This window comes from Schistocerca nitens, chromosome 5 (genome assembly GCF_023898315.1).
Source record: "Schistocerca nitens isolate TAMUIC-IGC-003100 chromosome 5, iqSchNite1.1, whole genome shotgun sequence".
NCBI lineage: Eukaryota > Metazoa > Arthropoda > Insecta > Orthoptera > Acrididae > Schistocerca > Schistocerca nitens.
Genome location: NC_064618.1, coordinates 834,496,648 through 834,516,894, shown reverse-complemented (window position 1 = coordinate 834,516,894; position 20,247 = coordinate 834,496,648). Strand labels below are relative to the sequence as shown.

Below are 20,247 nucleotides of genomic sequence, written 5' to 3'. Positions count from 1 at the left end.
TGCTTCATTTCTTCATTTGTTGCTCTCGGTATTGATGCACTGCATTGCTATACTGGCTGAAAAATGGGGTTTGTAATTTAGACACTGACTACGGTAAAATAATGTAGCTGACATACGCACAGTTGTGCTACACAGTCTTTTACTTTCACTGTTTACACAACCCGCTAATAATACACATTTAATATGGCCAGTGCACTATTGTTTAACTTTCCATAAGCCTCATTAATAGTTTTAAGGTGAACCATCCACATACTGCTACAATAGTTTACTGTTGAACATGTATAAGCAGCACAAAATTAGATCTGGTGTTATTTACTTTAAAACTGAGGGCCAATATTTCTCTTTTATGAAAATACAGATTATACTCATGTATGCTAATTGTAGTTAGTTAAAATTGAAATAATGAATTTTAAGGAAGCAGATGGCAAAACAGGAGGGGAATTAAAAATATCCCAGCTTGCTTCGTCACACACTGTGTGCTATGGTTATTAGTACTTTATTCTCATATTTTTAATCATTTACATGTTAGCATGTCAGCTAATGTTTTTAGTCTGATATTCTGTCCTCATCTTTCTCCCCATTAAATTTGACATGACTAACATCTAGTAATCTTCATAACAATTTGTAAACCATTTGGGGATAATGCCACTCGATCCACTATTTGCACTGAACTTAAATATACTCACAACTTGTGTAGTGTATGACAAAATACCTTGGAACACAATGGGCTGTCTTCATCTAACCTACAATCTCATTTTTATGTGATATACTTCTTTAAAATTTTGACAACGTAGAGGCCTTTTTCTTTTCTTTTCATAGGTCTGCAAGAAATACTTCTTTTGGGTGTGCTATTCCCACTATTTTGTAAGGGTCTTCATATCAATTGAAGAATTTGCTTGTTTTGTGTTTCAGATTTAAGCCTTGGTGACAGCCTATCCCTAGCAATAAGGCATATAATTTAAAGTCTGACACTGCCACAATCTGTTCCTTGCATTTTTTCTTAGATGGTATTCGATATTCTGAGTTCCCTCTTTCTTGTTCCTCTTTTCTCTAATGGCTAATTAAAAAACTTTAACAATGGTTCACCAATTAAGTTCTATTTCTATTGGGGATATTTCTGTCGATAAGTGTGGAAATTCATTTAAGATGCTTTGAAACTCTGGTGTCACCTGTGCCCAAGTAGTATGTTAGCTTGAACAGAATATCTGATATAACTTTCTAGTCTCTTTCATCCTGTGTGTTGATGGGATGGACTGCAGATGATATTTAGCAACAGCAGTTGTTTTATTTCTTCCCATTCAATGAATTACTTAATTATCCAAACTAACTGGGGGACATGGATGTTCAGAAAACCAGTTTATGTCAATAATCAAAGTGTATTTTTAGTCATCAACCATACAATATCGCTGAGCACCTGACATAATTGCTGTCACAAACTTTCATCTGTAAATTAAGTTTATTTCTGATCATTATTAATGAAATTTCAGAACCTATCAGAACACACAACTACAAAAATAACAATGAAACAATATAGTCAATAAAGAAATAGACAGCAACAGAATTGACGATATTGCATTGAAGACAGGACTTGAAAACATAACCTGATAATGGCTGTGCTGCTGAAATAGGCCTATAGTTCAAATAAAAAGATAATACCCATAGCAGCATAACTGATTGTACAAAATTTATTGTATCCTTGAAAGACGTTCATTATCCAGCAGGCCCAGAAGACTACAAATAGCACAAATATTTATAATAAAAGAATCTCTTTTATCATTGCAAAAGGAAGTACACTAGAAATGTATGCATTATGGCATAGTAAACAAAAAATATGTAATACATATGCATTTTGCATGTGCAGTACATATGTATAGAATTGATACTTCTAAAAATCCTTATTTTTCTGGTACTGGTCACTCTCCTCTTGAGCTTCAGACCATTGTAAGGCAGTATCTAAGCATGTAAATGCTTCAGAAGCAACTGGTACATTTTTATCTTCATTTTCTGAAACACTAGTGTGACATGCTGGCAATGTCACCTTGGGAACTGCGTCATCAACATTAATCTATTCTTGAATGTTTTCTTCATCACATTCAAGGCAACAGAGTTGTTTTAGCATGTTGAGTATTACAGATATATCATTCTGTTTGTTATTTTCAATTTAACTTTGAGAACTTTCCATCAAAACAAAAATTTTATTCCAGGCTTTCTTCAAATTTGTTCCTTTATACTACACGATGCTGTTCTAAGCATGTAGAACTCATCTTCAAGGCAACAGAGTTGTTTTAGCATGTTGAGTATTTCAGACATATCATTCTGTTCATCATTTTCAATTTGACTTTGAGAACATTCCATCGAAACAAAAATTTTATTCCAGGCTTTTTTCATATTTGTTCCTTTATACTACATGATGCTGCTCTAAATCAATATTTTTAAAATTTCTTAACAGACTTTCTTCTCATTCCTTTTTTCTCTCTAACAATAACTTTTTATGAATTCTTTTCTGGAGTACCATTTGAAAGTCCCATGCCTTGATCTATGAGCTGTAATAAGGAGAAGATATCACATGATGGATGAACTGGTGCACTGTCAAGGAGCAGCAATGTTTTCTCCATTTTGCCAGTCTTTAACTGAAGAGCTTTTATGTAGGGTACAAAAACGCCCATAAACCATTCCACAAAAATCATAGTATCCATTCAAGTTCTCTTTTGTGGCATATTAATGTGTTTGAAACAATGTGGTTCTTACTTTTACCAATGATGAGCATTGGCAGTCAGTGGCTACCAGTTTCATTAGCACAAGATGAAGCAGTAATGCAATCCTTATTTATTTTAGGACCAGGTTCTGCTAATTCACAACATGAAGCAAGAGTTCTTTTTGGCAAAAATTTCCAATTGAGCCCAGTTTCATCAGTAATGTAAATGTTTTTGGGAGCATAATCTTCTTACCTCAATACACCCCTTAGTTTGGTTTTGAAAGAATCAACAGACAGTTTTCCTCCCTGTATTTGAAGTTCATGAATACTGTGTCTTGACTTAAAGAGGTTTAACCACCCCATGCTTCTTCTAAAATTCGATGGCCCACCAAGATTTTCATTAAATTAAATTGTCTTTCCGCATAGAATGGAACCAGAGATAGGTTTCCATTGTGAACCTTCTTGTAAAAACGGTACGTAAATAGTGTCATTTAGATCAACACTCATGGCAAGCTTCATAGTTTTATGATTTGTTAATACATCAGAGGAATCAAGCTTTGATATAAAATTTGTGGTGCTCATCTTTTTCCCCATGATTGTCAACTTGCCAGCCTCGTACCCATTGGATAACTTGCTTTCAGATTCACCTCTGTCCAAGCTTTTATTAATTTCTTCTTCACCTCTCATAGAAAGGACAGCATGTTTATGTTTAGGCATTTTATATCACATGTTTACATTACGCAGCAAAGGGTGACACAGATGATAGTAACAGAGCACAAATGGGACTAGTATAGTTGACAACTTGGAACTGATCTGATATGAAGGGTGGGGGGTACTTAGGAACTGTAACCTGCCATCAGAGAGTAATCCACGTGGTTTACCAACATCCTCAAAATATTCATGTGAACAGTTAATTACTGTATGGTTATTGGTTACCTTTATAGGATACAGTTTGACATATTTTGACCAACACTCTAGTAACACAAATACATAGTAAACCCCTGCTGTTCCTTTTGGTAAATGTCAAAAAAATCTACAGCTGTTAAATCATGCAGTGCCATAGGTATAACCAGATACCACCTGTATTTTACACAACTGAAATCTTTAACTTTCTGATGCAAGTCACAAATCTGTAAAACTCAATTAGCCATCTGAACTAGGTTTTTAAAGTAGCAGAACTTGATGAAGTGTTTCATGCATTTCTGTATCCCATAGTGTCCATACCCTTTATGTATGAACCATAGCAATTCCTATCTTGCTGATTCTGAGGTACATAACTTCCAAGATTCTTCACACGCATACACACACACACACACACACACACACACACACACACACACACACACACACACACACACACATTCCTTTTCCAAAACAAAGTACCTTGTTGTATTCTCCACCTAGCTTTTATTTTATCTGATAGATTTTTTTTGTGAACAAGAAGTACACAAGTTACCTAGATCTTAATCTGTCTGTATTTCTTCCCTAATTCTTCTTGCCAAGATACACAATCATTATTAGTGTAGTTAATCAACAAGACACTGACTGTAAATATCACTCCAGGACCTTCTCTTCTAGTCATTAAACTCATCCATAATGGTAATCTGGATAAAACATCAGCGACCACATTCTGAGAACCATTGACATGCTGTATTTCTATATGAAACCCTTGTAGAAAAATGACCCAACATATTAATCCCCTATGAGACAGTCTGCTTTCGGCTGCAAAAGATAAAGCTTAGTGATCCATTTATACTATAATATTTAATCCACATATAAGCATCTGAGATTTATTTAATCTCATAGTACTGCCAACAATTCCTTATCTGTGGCTGTGTAACTCAGCTCATGCTTGTTAGGGCTTCAACTATCAAATACTATGGTTATGTGTTCACCCCTTCTGTAGCCCCAATCCCCTGCTCCCAAATCATATCCTGATGCATCTGAGCCACTTTTAAAAGGCCGATGCATTTATGGATGACCTAAAATTTGATCATTCACTACAGCTTGCTTTGCCTTATTTAATGCTTCCATTGCACCATTGTTCCAGAACCATTTGGCCCACTGTTTCATCAACCCTAGTAAATGCAAATCATTCATAACTTGTCCTTTTATGAAATGCTTATAAAATCCTGCTGGGCCTAAAAACGAATGCAGTTGCTTAAGGACTCTCTCCGATAAGCCAAATAAGTTCATAATCTGGTTTTATACCTGTCACTCTCAACATATACCCCAATAGTTTTAACTCATCTCTCCCAGAATGTGATTTTGTTAGCTTTATAGTTAGTGCTACATCCCTAAAGCTCTGTCCAGGGCACAGGTAAATATTGCTACTGATATATTTAGGCCAAATGGCAACAACTTAAATTGATAAGATTTTCCCTCAAAAAGAAAGGTTGAATAAGGTCTTGAATCTTTGTGCAAGAGTACTTGTCCATACCCAGTTGTTAAATTAATCAAACTGAAAAATTTTATCTGTTCAAACCGAGACAGTAACTCTTCTTCAATAATTGGTTGATCCCTTTCCATTGCAATACATCTACGTTATTGCACAAAACTATGTGCACTCCTTCTGTTTCTTTGCTAGTAATAATGAGTTGTTGTAAACACTGTAACATGGTTCAGTGATACCACTGTCAATCATTTTATTGATTTCATCATGGATGGCAGTACATAAACTCATTGGAACACTGGTTGGTTCACGAAAAGAAAAGTCTTCTTGGTTTTTATTTTATGACTACAGACTTAATCAACAGTTACTTCTGGTTTCTCTGAGTGAACACCTTTATATTGTAATAATATGTTCTGTAAATCTGACTTTTGGTCTTGAGTTATTATTCCTAATTTGTGTGCTTTCTCACAAATATTCATTATTACCTCTATTTCTCCCATTAACTGGTCATCCACTGCTATAGCCTTCACTGTTGCCACTATATGAATATGGACTACTGTTCATAATTTAGATTTAAAAGCAAGTGTATCATTTGAGAATAACATTTTAAAAGTTTTATTTGGGAATTCCTATGTTACCATATTATTCTTGGAATCTGAAGATCCTCTACAGTTCAAAAGTCAATCTAATCCCACAAATATGTTAAAATTCAAGCCTCATACTACTAGTAACATTTGATTGCAAACACAGTCAATGAAGTTTATGAACAACCACATTTCCTCTTTAATCACCCTTCCTTTATTCACCATAATGACCACTATAATACTCCCATCACAGGAAGTACACAGCACAGATATTTCCTTGAAAGAATTAAAGTTAATTCCTGGGTATAAATGATGTTTCTCTGCCTGAGTCTAAATGTATTTCCACTTTAACTTCATAGATTTTTCCACAGATGATCATGCAAGTTATTTCTTCTTTTCGTTTTTTTTTTATTGCATAGTAACCAATCACATGTTGAAACTGAGAATTTTAGAGCCACCAGTTTCTGCTTAAATCCTGGAGCTGCCCCCTATTCCAGAACATCCACTGTTTTCTGAGGGATGAATCACTAATGACTGATTCCCCAGAGCATACACATTGTTATTAGTGGGTATGAGTGCCTGATTATTCAGACTGGATGATATAACATTATTTGACTAATTACCTCTGTGGTTATTTGATTACAGTCACTATGCTTCCTTACTTTTCAAAATTTACTTCCATTCATGTGTGGAAACTTGGACAGATAACGATTGTCTTCCTGATATTCTATTATCATTCTGTAAGTACTCTACCTGTTCCTTATTTAATGTATCTAATCCTTCCACAGAAGTTAACAGATCATTTACTGGTGTCCAGCCCCTATACTGAAATTCTTTTCTGACACGAAAAGGCAACCTTCTAACACTCTGACCAAATGACTTTCTTCCAGTGGTTTGTCTAGATATTTTCACCTAGTCAAATGCCATTTAGTATACTTCTTGTACATATCCCAACTATTGTTTAATACTTCAAGTCTAGGAATTCCAGTGCCCATTTTTCTTGGGTACTGGATGACCAAGAATCATTTTTAAATTTCTTTTTAAAATCACTCTAGGAAGGGAATTTTAAAACTAAATCAATTCTTTCTTCATTGTCCCAGGATTTCAGTAACAATCTTGAAAATACTCTAGAAGTATGTGGGATAAATTTCGCCTTCAAGCTTAAACTTAGGAAACTGTTTAGATACGTTTGTTCCTCCAATAAAATTTAATTCTTCCGGTATTTCTGGTGAAAGCCAATTACTTTCATTAAATTTCCATTTACTTAATTCCTCTTTGGTTTTATTAAATTCCTCACAAGCTTTCATACTACCCCAGTCTGATTTTTTTATGAATCAACTGTGGACAGTGAGCACTGATCAATGAATCATTTCTTGTACCTTTCAAGTAATTGATTCATTTACCCACTCCTCCCAAGTTGAAGAAGTCAAGCCTGGTGAAGCTGTTATATCTGAATATTTACCCTGCTCTAAGATGTGTAATTATAACTGTGTGTCTGATATCTGCTAATTTAGTGTTGTCAACCTATGTTCAGTCAATTCTATTTTTTTATGCTATGATCTAGCACATTAAACTGTTCCAAAACCTCATTCCTTACAAGGTCACATTGTTGTTTTTCTCAGCATGTAAATCTTCCTGTAAAGTGGATAAAACTATTTTCAAGTTGGTTATTTTTGTGCTTATCTCTTGTTTCTCTTTACAAGATTACTAGATATGCTATTTGAGGCTAGCATTTGTGGTATCTATTTTTGCATTTAAATCCACAATCAAAGTGTTAGACTTAGTACTGAGCTCTGTCCATAATTCAGTCTTTGCAATATCTAGCTTAGTGCCAAGGACTCTTCTTAAATCTCCCGCTATTTGTTACCTAAACTTTATGTTCCACACCTAGAACCACTCTTGTATACTACCATCCATTCTTCTGTTTCTCATAGATATTAAAAAATGGGGGGGGGGGGGGGGGGGGGAAGGGGATGATGAATAGTCACTGTGAAAAGAGCTAACGAGTTGTCTGTTGGCCCAGTATTCCAGATCCCAATAACACAAACTTTTTAGCCAGACACTCACTTCTAATTCATCACAATGCACAACACCATCCACAAAGGCATTATTTTTGTACAAATACAGCTTGCCCATGAGTTTTAGTGGTGCTCAGTGTGCTGAGTTGTTGGTGCAAAGTTGGATCGTCACAGTGGCAGGAAGACGCTGCGGCGGTGGCCAGTGCCAATGCTGGTGCTAGATACACCGCCAACATAACTGCAGTCAGGTGGTGTGTGACGATATGGAACTGATGACTTAAAAACAGCCACCTGATACTAGAATTGTCAGTCTTCTATATTGTAGACTCATATTTTATTCTGAGTAGTAATTGTTGCCAAGTAATTTAATAGTGATTTCTCAGAAGCTGAATTTCTTCTTTTCTTTCGGTACCACTGAGGAACTTCAAGTTTTCTCCTCAACAGCTCAATTCTTCATAAACATTTCTCAAATGTAGCAGTATTAATGACTGCTGCACTAAGTAATCTTTACAGGTAATCTCATAGTCAAGAAAAACACCTTTATGTACTGAAACTTAGTATGACAAAAATGACTAATTTCTTTCACGTATCTTGCTAAATTAGTACAGATTCGCCATCCTGAGATGGTCCCCACAAATGGGCTGTTTCCTGGGTATCCATTTGACAGTTTTTCTGAGTAATGCAATACATTAGCGCTGGAGAACAGATTGTGTCTTGACTTGAGGATCTCTGTCTGTCTGTCTGTCTGTCTGTCTGTCTCTCTCTCTCTCTCTCTCTCTCTCTCGTTTTCCTCTCCTCTCCTCTCCCATTCAGCATCCAATGTCCACAGCATCCAGCTACACTGTGTATATCTATATTGCTGTTCTCTACTCCTTTTCCACATTACTAAATGAGGAACTTCCTTCCTTTGTAAACTGTATACACTAAAACAAATTTTTACTCTGGAAACAACTTGAAACAATTCTTTCTGTGCTTGACAAGTGTACCTCAAATACATTAGTAACAATCAGAGTCACAGTTCATAGCAGACCCTACTAACTCAAATTTCTTTTGTTCTGTGATTCTTTCATGCATTGTCATAGCCATCTTTTTCCACAGAGGCTGGTGCAACTCTGAGGCAGTGGTCCACTGGATGGAGAAAACATTAAGAACAAGTGTGGCCAAACATGAGCCACCATTTGTGTCATCCTGTTGAGTAGCTACACCATCTCACTGTTATTCAGTTAAGATGCACATATGAAGAAACACCATGTTCAACATGTGTCCCATTTTCAAAACTAAATTAATTTCTTCAGCAGTTGATGATCAACATTCATAAGTTGTAAATACATCGTGCAAGACATCACTTTGACAAAAGTGATATGTTACACTATACTACCTCCTGTTGTTGCAGAAGGCACATTGATGTTGACTGGAGCATATCCACCCAAGAGTAACAACAACTGAGAGGACTGCTTTACATTAACTTAGAGTTGATCTGGATACTATTTTACCCGTAATGTTACAGTTGCTTTGGATAAGCAGAATTATGTTCTTAGATATGCAGTGTTTACTCTCTGATTCGGCATGTTGCAGGATTGGTGCTGACCTATTAAAGGGTGTTGACAAAAAGAATAATAGCCCCCTGAAAAAAAGTTCCTTATCACATGAATCTGTCAAGAGTCTTAATTCTTACTGTGCTGCCCTACCAAAGATCCATAAGGAAGCCATTCCTCTTAGGCCAGTTGTGAATAATACTCGTGATCTGATGTATCATGTAGTAATGTATCTTGCTGCTGTTTTGAACCCACTTGCAAGTCAATATGAGTGTCACATTAAGTACTCAGCAGATTTCTTATGTCAATTAGAGAGAATGCATTTGAATGACTCAGTCAAGATCTGATGTGGCTGCTCTCTTCACTCCCATTCCCCTGTCTGACTTGTTGCAGTTAACTGAGGCTAGGTTTGGTTTTGAATAAATGCACCTATTTCAACATGTTTTGAATTCCATGTACTTTTTATCAAATAACTAGCACTTCAGCAGAGAGATGGAGATGAGATGGGAAGCCCATTGTAACCTATTATTGCCAATTTGTTTATAGAAGACTTCAAGAACATGCATATGAGTCAGCACCTTTGAAACCAGCATATTTTTCCAGATATGTAGATGATGGTTTTATTGTTTGGTCTCATGGCAGTAATAATTTGAATGACTTTTTGAAACATCTGAATTCAATCCACTTGAATATTTGTTTCATGATGGAGGTGGAATAGGATGGCTGCCTTCCCTTCCTTGATGTGTTGGTCTGGTGGAAGTTTGATGGTACATTGGAACATGCTGTTTATACACTGAAGAGCCAAAGAAAGTGGTACATCTGCCTGAAGTGCTATAACATGTTGTGGAATTGACTCAACTAATGTCTGAAATAGTGCTGGAGGGAACTGACACCATGAATCCTGTAAGGCTGTCCATAAATCTGCAAGAGTATGAGGGGGTGGAGCACAACACATTGCATGCCATCCCAGGTATGCTCAATAATGTACATGTATGGGGAGTGTGGTGACCAGCAGAAGTGTTTAAACTAAGTAGAGTGTTCCTGGAGCCACTCAGCAGCAATTCTGGACATGTGAGGTGTTGCATTGCCCTGCTGGAATTGCCCAAGTCCGTCAGAATGCACTATGGACATGAATGGATGCAGGTGATCAGACATATCACCTGTCAGAGTCGCATCTAGACATATCAGATGTCCCTTATCACTCCAATTGCTCATGCCCCACACCACTACAGAGCCTCCACCAGCTTGAACAGTCCCCTGCTGACATGCAGGGTCCATGGATTCATGAGATTGTCTCCATACCCATACATGTCCATCTGCTTGATGCAATCTGAAATGAGACTTGTCCAACCAGATGACATATTTCCAGTTATCAACAGTCCCATGTTGGTGTTGACAGGCCCAGGCAAGGTTAAAGCTTTGTGTCGTGCAGTCATCAAGGGTACACGAGAGGGCGTTTTGCTCCAAAAGCCCATATCAATGAAGTTTGTTGAATGGTTTGCGCACTGACACTTGTTGATAGCCCAGCATTGAAATCTGCAGCAATTTGTGGAATGGGTTAAATTTCTGTCATGCTGAATGATTCTCTTCAGTTGTCATTGGTGCCATTCTTGCAGGATCTTTTTCTGGCTGCAGCAGTTTTGGAGATTTGATGTTTTACTGGATTCCTGATATTCATGGTACACACGTGAAATGGTCATAGAGGAAAATCCCTTCTTCATCACTACCGTGGAGATGCTGTGTCCCATGGCTCATGCACCTACTATAACATGTCCCATAGCTCGTGCACCTACTATAACACCACATTCAAAATCACTTAAATCGTGATAACCTGCCATTGTAGGAGCAGTAACCAATCTAACAGCTCTGCAGACATTTGTTGTCTTGCATAGGCACTCCCAACCACAGGGTCATATTCTGCCTGTATTTGAATATGCATGCCTACATCAGTTTCTTTGGTGCTTCAGTGTAGAAAGCCTACTGACACTGACCTGTATCTACAGGCTGATAGTTGTACCATCCAGCTTGATGTGAAGGAGTACTTCATACCTTGGTTCACAGGGGCCACATCATCTCAAACTCTGAGAGTTTGTCAGCTGTGCCAGCCTCCCTTGAGGTCACCTTTCACCAGAATGGTTATAGCGAAAAGCAGGTCAGACATTTATCTCACTGTCAACCAATCACGCACAATTTAACAAAGAAATCTGCCAAACAACCACACAAATTGAGAAGTTATTTTATTATTGCTACCGGTTTTGGCAATTCAATATGTGATCTTCAGGCCCCATATGCACCTCTCAAAGTCATCAATACTGGCATGATGGGGCCATCTGTTTCTGGATGTTGTGAATTCTTACCTCAAGTGCTTCTTTCAAAGACCTGACTGCAACTCATCTGCAGCTAAGTTGCAGTCAAGCCTTCGAATGAAGCACTTGAGGTCAGAATTCACGGCATCCAGAAACAAATGGCCCCAGGATCCCAATATTGATAATTCTGAGAGATGCATTTAGGCCTGAGGATGGCATATTGATTGTTGAAACTGGTAGTGAAAATAAAATAAAATAAATTCTCAACTTGCACTGCCCTTTCTTCGAATTTCTTTGTTAAATATTTGACTAGCTGCTGTCCCACATCCACAAACATGCATGAGTTGAGTGATGATAATACCAAGGATGCACAAAAGACTATGGCACTTTTGGCTTATGCAGGACTGATGGTATTTTATGGAAATGTCATGTTAAATGTGATTTTTTACCACTGTCTAAGATTAAGTTCCTTTAGATTCTATATTGGATGATTTTTGTTTGCATAAGACAGGTTTCTACCATATTCCTTTCAGGTTTGGCATGTCATAAATTGGTCAGGCTGTCAGAACTGTGGAGGACTGGTGTACTGAGCATTATGTCACACACAATGCTATTGTGGAACATTGTCATGGTACTGATCATTGTATGGAATGTAACAGCATGGAGATTCTGACATGCATTTGCAGCTATTGTGATAGTGTTGTTAAGGAAGCAGGTGAAATTAAATTAGCATGCTATCTTATAAACAGAGATGGAGGCTTCTGTTTAAAATCTGCATGGAATTCTGCTCTCTCCCCTGTCAAACGACAGAGAGAAAGAGTTAATGTTACCTCACCTGCTGGTCATTAATGTTCACTATCAACAACTTCTGATGTCAGTATCATTGGTTGTGTGATGGTGCTAGTATTTACAGTGTGTTATCTTTCCAGAATTTCTCTGTAAAGCAAAGTTTTGTGCAGCACTAGCTTGTTGCAGTTTTGCCTTGAAAATGCCAGAGTGTGAACCTGTCAAAATATTGACGATTGTCAACAATGGTATCTGGCTGCATCCCTGTAAGTTATCTGAACAAGATAATAATTAAAATGAATGCCACTGCTTCACATCTGGTAGCAGCATCTAAAGCAAAAAAGACAAAGTGCACACAATCAAAGTGAAATGAGAACTCAGAACTCTAAAACCTAAAGCCACAAAAACCAAATAATCCCTTCCCTTCACTTGCAAAGAAATCTGACCAGCACTAAAACATGTCAAGCCAAGTAAAGCTCCAGTGTTTAACAATATTGAATACATAGAAAGAAGGATCCTTTATTGTATGATTATATGATAGCGGAACAAACACTGGTAGCAGTTACTTCTGTAAAATATCTGGGAGTATGCGTGCGGAACGATTTGAAGTGGAATGATCATATAAAATTAATTGTTGGTAAGGCGGGTACCAGGTTGGGATTCATTGGGAGAGTGCTTAGAAAATGTAGTCCATCAACAAAGGAGGTGGCTTACAAAACACTCGTTCGACCTATACTTGAGTATTTCTCGTCAGTGTGGGATCCGTACCAGATCTGGTTGACGGAGGAGATAGAGAAGATCCAAAGAAGAGCGGCGCGTTTCGTCACAGGGTTATTTGGTAACCGTGATAGCGTTACGGAGATGTTTAATAAACTCAAGTGGCAGACTCTGCAAGAGAGGCGCTCTGCATCGCGGTGTAGCTTGCTCGCCAGGTTTCGAGAGGGTGTGTTTCTGGATGAGGTATCGAATATATTGCTTCCCCCTACTTATACCTCCCGAGGAGATCACGAATGTAAAATTAGAGAGATTAGAGCGCGCATGGAGGCTTTCAGACAGTCGTTCTTCCCGCGAACCATATGCGACTGGAACAGGAAAGGGAGGTAATGACAGTGGCACGTAAAGTGCCCTCCGCCACACACTGTTGGGTGGCTTGCTGAGTATAAATGTAGATGTAGATGTGAATATTCACCCCAACCTCCTAATAAACTGAGGCAAATATACAACAGTTTGGATGACTTATTTTTTCACAGACTTTATTCAAACTGGTAATATACCACAAGAATTTAAATGCTCAAAGATTATTACTGTATTACAACCTGGCAAATCACCTAATAGCTGCTTCCACCTGAATAATAAAATCACCAGAAGAAACTCAACATATAGTTCGAAAATACTATTCTTACTCCTGATAAAACACCATAGTATCTGGGGATGATCCCTAACAGAACTTTATCTTTCAGGGAGCATCTAACTAAAACACCTGAAAAATTGAAAATAAGAAGCATCATTCAAAAGCTTTGTGATACAATCTGGGAATCAGTGGCATCCCCTCGACATTCATCTGTTCCATATCTTATCTCGTCAACCACTAAATATCATGCCCCAGTTTGGCATAACTGCCCCTTTTGTACTGAAGAAAGATATCCAACAAAATAATACAATGAGATTGATTACTGGTGTTACCAAATCAGCACCTACAGAACAAGCTGCTAAGCCACATTCCATACCCTCAACTGTGACACATAAAATAATGCTCTCACAAATGAGTACAAAAAGATCATGGATAGTAAAACTCTACCAGTCCATCAAGATATCAATGATGTAAACCATAGCAAACTCTGCTCTAGATCATCACCAACAATAAAAGCAATAGCCACTGTGGAAAATGAGTTCAATCATACTAATTCATGGACTCAAGAGTGGACTGGACAACAAAATAATAAGAAGCTGAGTATCACCCAAAAACTTCTGAATTTGATTTGCCACATTAAAAATGGTTAATGCTAAACAGAATTATTAGAACCCAGTATGGCAGATGCTCATATTTGTTGCACAAATGGGTTAAGCAACCATCTCCACTTAGAGACTGCAGAAAACCACAGATCTTTAGACACATTGCAGAAGAATGTACTGAAAGATCATATGAAGGCAGATCAAAAGATTTCCTGCTAGCGACTCCACAAAGTTGATAGATTATATAAACTTTCTAGATTTTTTAGTAAGATTTTGTGTTGTATGTATTATGCTCCACACTCTAGGTAAATTCCCCCCTGCCTCCCCAATGTATCATAAAGCCATATGATAAATAAATAAAACAAATTTATTTCATACCTGTATCTGGACATGTTGCATATTGTATACCACAGAAATTTCTCTCAGGTCGAATGCACATGCTGTAGTCCTGATTAGATAACTGTAGGCCAACTTCTGGATCATAATTGAATGATTTAACTTGCCCTGTTACTCCAGTAAAATACTGAAGACATCCTGATTCAGCTACAACAACATAAATTAATTACTTAGCATTGTTTTTTTTTCCAGATTCAATAGTTTATCATACCAACAGATTAAAGATAAGAGAGGCAAGAATAGCTACAGTTTAAAATTCTGAGTTGTCAGTCAGGATAGAAAAGATTTCATTCTTCTTTTACATTTTACTATGTCATTAGTAAGGAGCTAAGAACAGAATAAATGACTATAAGTAACTTACACAGATCCTAACATGTTTATTCCTTAATTGATATTTAATATTTCCAATAATAAAAACATGACTTTAATTCTGCAACAAAAAAAGTGATTGGTGTGCTAATTAGAGAATTTAAATTTAGCGCGCAGGTTCTCCAGAGAGCAAAATGAGTATTATTTAATTAATCCTGGAATTCTAAGATGAACCTATTTCCTGTATTTGATCCATTCATTTTCTGCTACATTTGATAATTTTTTCTTGATATTTTATGATCATGGTGTCCTCTCCCTTTACTGTCTCCTCCACATGTCCCTCTCTCTTGTTTATGAGATTTTCATACCTAGTGTTAGTTCACTTTTTACACAAACCAATTTATCTCTGTTCTTGTATATCCAAATGACTGGATACCATCATTCTTCGTTCCTGAAGAAGGCACTAAAAAACTTTTGATCTTTTCAAGATAATTTTAAATTAAATTAAAAAATCAATACAGCATATGCACTCAGGCCATACAACAACATATTTACTACCTTGTTGTTTTATTAAAGCATGTTAGATAGCATATTCATAACAAATATGAAAATAAATGAGTTGGAAACGTTTGTTTCATAATACTGTGACATTTGCAATGGCATGCAGTATTCTGATACTGATTAATACACTCTAACCGTTTTACATGAAACTTACCTCTAATCGGTGATGAGCAGGCTATTTGGCTGACTCTCACTTTCCACCTTCTTGAAAATGTGGGGCCACTGGTTACAAACGTTAGGGCAATTGGACTAATTTGGCCCTCATTGGCATCAACATACACTGAAATATAAATAGAATCCAACAGAGTCTATAGTCCAGATAATCGGTGTTAGTAACACTTCCATGTGAACACAACAGAGAAAGCATCATGTAACATACCACAGAATGTCAGGACCGTTTTTGAGACAGAACAGTATTGGTACATTCAAATGGGAATGCATAATCCAGTGAAAGAAGAAAGCAAAACTATTGGAACTCTTGAGCTACATTAAAAATATTACAGCCTCTATAACACTCATGAGGAATTTGTTATTATGGTCTAATTATGGTTGTTAGTTAAAGAAGGCTAGTCCTATGAGACAGGACTGCCATAGTATTTCACCTCATTTACAATGTTTTTGCTTCAGCACAATGAGCTTAGGAAAAAAATGAGAGAATACTTTTCTATTTATGTTCACTTATTTTCTTAATACAGATATTAATACAAGTATTAGATGTTGACCAGTTGGCTCTTTCTACTGAGTACATTTTATAAAAACAAGCAGCACTTCCCATTAATGGTGTGCCTCTATGTGTTCAGTAAAGTTGTCATTTCCGTTGTATGCAGAGTATTTTCACAAGCAACCTACCCTCCTCTTTAGCTGCTGTGAGTTGTGCTATTATGTATACTCGCTTCCTGCACTCCAAACGCAATGTGAACTACTGTTAGTATTGTGCTGCTATTTATAGCTGAGTTCAGTTCTTGATGCCCACTACATCATTTGGTGTTCTTTTGTTTTCCAGAGCCCACACAGATATTCCTTACAACACACATTCTTTCAGTATTTCTGAGCTATGGTGACTGTGTTTCTCAAATAAAAACCTCCATTCCCATTTATTAGTTTTTCCAACATCATTATTTTGATTGAGTTATAACCTATCAACACTAAAAATACTCACACATAACACCTATTTGCATTTATCTTGTAGGTATTTTTATAAAATTTATCTGTAACTTGTTTGTGTAATTTTCAGGTACATTCCGTGATTGTGAAGTTGTTCTGATTATGTTTTCTTTCACTTAAATTTATAACAGTATAATTGTGTAGGAATGTGTCAAAGAATTTAAAATTATAAAAGATTATGAAGAATTGCACCCTGCTTAGGATCAATATTTGTGTTCCTCTGAAATGGAGAATCACAGAGAATGTGGAACAGTTTTGCTAGCAAGTACATGCACCAGATTACTGACAGTACAGTCAGTCACTGGCCATAGTAGTGGATGGTTTGTGGTAGTCTTCATATGAAAGAAATGGTTGTATATTCATTATCGAGTGCTCCATATAAAAATTTAGTTATGTGGCACTATGTGGCAAGAAGAACTTTAGAGCAGATGAAAGTTGGATGTGTTCTCACCTGAATTATAAAATCCAACATTGGAAGAATAATGGAATATTAATTGTACATATCTGTACCAATGGAGAAGAAAAATTTGCAATCAGTACGGGATTCTTAACACATGTAATTATATTTATGAGCACCTTCAAAAATGAACATAAAATTCATCACCTACACCTAACAAAGGCAATATTCACTCATTATGTAAACTTATAGCTGTAAATTGGTGGTGATTCAACTTTGAATTAACTTTACGTAATATACAGAGAATGATAATTTCAGAATACTTCATTAATTATGAGCTATACCCATCATCAAAGAATTCATGTGCTGCTAATAGTATTCAACACATTAAAAAAGGCTCAACAAAACAATTTCAAAGCAAAATTAAGGAAAAACTGCAGAGCACACCTTTTCTATTGATATAAACTTAAAAGAAATAGCAAGCATGAATCCAAAGGCACCATGCTAAAAGTACAGCCAAAGATGCACAAAGAAGTGTAAAAGAGTACATGCTGGGAAGGGGGAATATAATTGTTACATCCCACTTCTGACACCAGTTGTAAAAGAGTACGTGGTTTGGGGATGGGGAGAGAAACTTCTGACACCAATGTTAATGTATAAAATGGCAGGGAAGGGTGAGAGGCGGTTGTTACATATGCCTTGTGACGGCAGAGTGCAGGAGGTTGAGCGGTCGGGATTTGATAGTGGGCATCTAGGGCAGCTGTTAAATGACAAAACAGGGAATTAAGTACAATAAAGAGGATGTATTTCGATATACAGAGCACAAAAGGCGTGCCTAGGGTCAGAAGTTAGCAGGTTTATGCCAGTCTAGAAAGTTGAACAATTAAATGAAATGGGTAACAGAAGGGGAAGTGGTTCATGTTAACTTACGTTGGTGGCCAGTCATGAAAGCAGAGCCAGAGGCTGTGCCTTCCAAAAAGACGTCTGTTCTGGTCGAGGTCTGTATTACAAGAGAGAGAAGCAAGTGGGTTCTGCACTGCAGGATGCTCCAGTATCCACAAATGTGATCGGTATCCTGTGCACAGTATTGGCTAAAACCAATGGCATGAATTCACTAGCAGTTTCAGCAGAGAGCTCAGGGTGTCTCCTGTCAGCAGCTTTAACTGGACAGAACCACCTCAGTTTTGAAAGGCAAGTGACTTGTGTCACATAGACACAGCGTGAATTACTCTGGGAGAAAACTTGTAAAGATTCCAATGGGCCTTTGAAATAAATTTTTTAAACGAATTCCCTAAAATATTCCTTGACTGGCTGCCATCCTGTATAGAAGGTAATCCAATACATCGCATGATGAGCTCTACAAATAGGCCAGCATACAAGAAACTGAGTAACACACTGGTGAAAATTGTACATATGAAACAATATATTCTATAAAAGGTAGCATAACACTATCTGAAGAACTAAAAGGCAAAACACTCCCCCAAGATGCTCAACTCTTACCACTTGACATTAGCAATCTTTACTTAAACATACTCATACAAGAAGCTTAACAGTAATCCCAAATAACCTTATGCAATGTAAGAAACTTGCACAGACAGATATTATTGAATTTATCATCAAGCTAACTCTAAGTTACAACTACTTTACCTTTATGGTAACATATATAAGCAACAAGATTTCCTGTTAGTGGGATCATGTATATCAGGCACCGCAGCTGACCTATGCATAAATTGCTTGGAACAAAAGTCATTTAGCAGCCAAGAGCTCTGCCTAAAGAAAACTGACTTTTGTAGGAGATATTTAGATGACAAACTACTGTTACTGAATGGGGATGCCGAAGACATAACAGACATTCTGAATTGCTTCAGTCATCTACATGAGAGAATTACATTTACAGTGGAACACAAATAAAACAAAAGCATCAATTATCTGGTCCTACATATTTTGAGAAACAACAACAAGTGCACATTTAAAATTTATAGGATAAATACAATGACTGAGACCACAATAGCTGCAACTTCATATCACCTGAACATTCATAAGCAGGCAGCATACAGATCAGGGCAACTGAAATACCTTTGAACCAAGAAAACATGCAACAAGAAATAAGCATAGTGAAACAAGTTGCAGCTGCTAATGATTATATTGCTTCCATGGTTGACACAGTCCTAGAAAATGTGAAGAAAGACCCAAACACAAAGTGCACCACAGAAGAAAAAGACAAAACAAATGCATATCTAGCACCCTATGCACTGGCAATATATCACAGAAGATTGCAAATATATTAAAAAATTACAACTTACAAAGTAAAAAGTTGAATTTTCTACATCAAATAAACTACAAAAAATACTAATACATGGGATAAAGTGTAATCATGACCAATACAAAGTAACATGCCAGAAATGCTCCATGTTCTACCTAGGACAAACAGGTTGAAGTTTCAACACTGGGTACACAGAGCACATTAAAGCCGACACACGCAACAAATGCACAACATTGGCAATAGCTACACTCATACCAAATACAGGACATTCATTTGGAAAATTAGATCAAAATGTCAAGATATGGCACTGACTAGTTAAAGGGTGTAAAATGGAATTGTTAGAAAAACTAGAGATACACTATGTGATCAAAAGTATCTGGACACCCCCAAAAACATATGTTTTTCATATTAGGTGCATTGTGATGCCACCTATTGCCAGGTACTCCATATCAGCAACTTCAGTAGTCATTAGACATCGTGAGAGAGCAGAATGTGGTGCTCAGTGGAACTTATGGACTTTGAACGTGGTCAGGTGATTTGGTGTCACTTGTGTCATACGTCTGTACACAAGATTTCCACACTCCTAAATATCACTGGGTCCACTGTTTCCAATGTGATAGTGAAGTGGAAATGGCAAGGGACACGTACAGCACGAAAGCATACAGGTCAACCTCGTCTGTTGACTGACAGACCGTCAACAGTTGAAGAGGGTCATAATATGTAATAGGCATATATCTATACAGACCATCACACAGAAATTCCAAACTGCATCACGATCCACTGCAGGCAGTATGACAGTTACGAGGGAGGTGAGAAAACTCTGATTTCATGGTCGAGTGGCTGTTCATAAGCCACACATAACGCTGGTAAATGCCAAACGACACCTCA

At 37.1% G+C, this 20,247-nt stretch overlaps 1 protein-coding gene across 1 annotated transcript in view; it reads right to left on the bottom strand.

Annotated features, from left to right (window-relative positions):
- LOC126259796 (uncharacterized) overlaps nt 1–20,247 on the bottom strand; it is a 233,611-nt gene that overhangs the window by 37,853 nt on the left and 175,511 nt on the right. Inside the window, exons 7-8 of the mRNA XM_049956818.1 lie at nt 15,690–15,815; nt 14,648–14,812 (exon numbers count right to left, since the gene is read on the bottom strand). Coding sequence (XP_049812775.1) covers nt 14,648–14,812; nt 15,690–15,815 — 291 coding nt within the window. The remainder of the gene's footprint in view (nt 1–14,647; nt 14,813–15,689; nt 15,816–20,247) is intronic.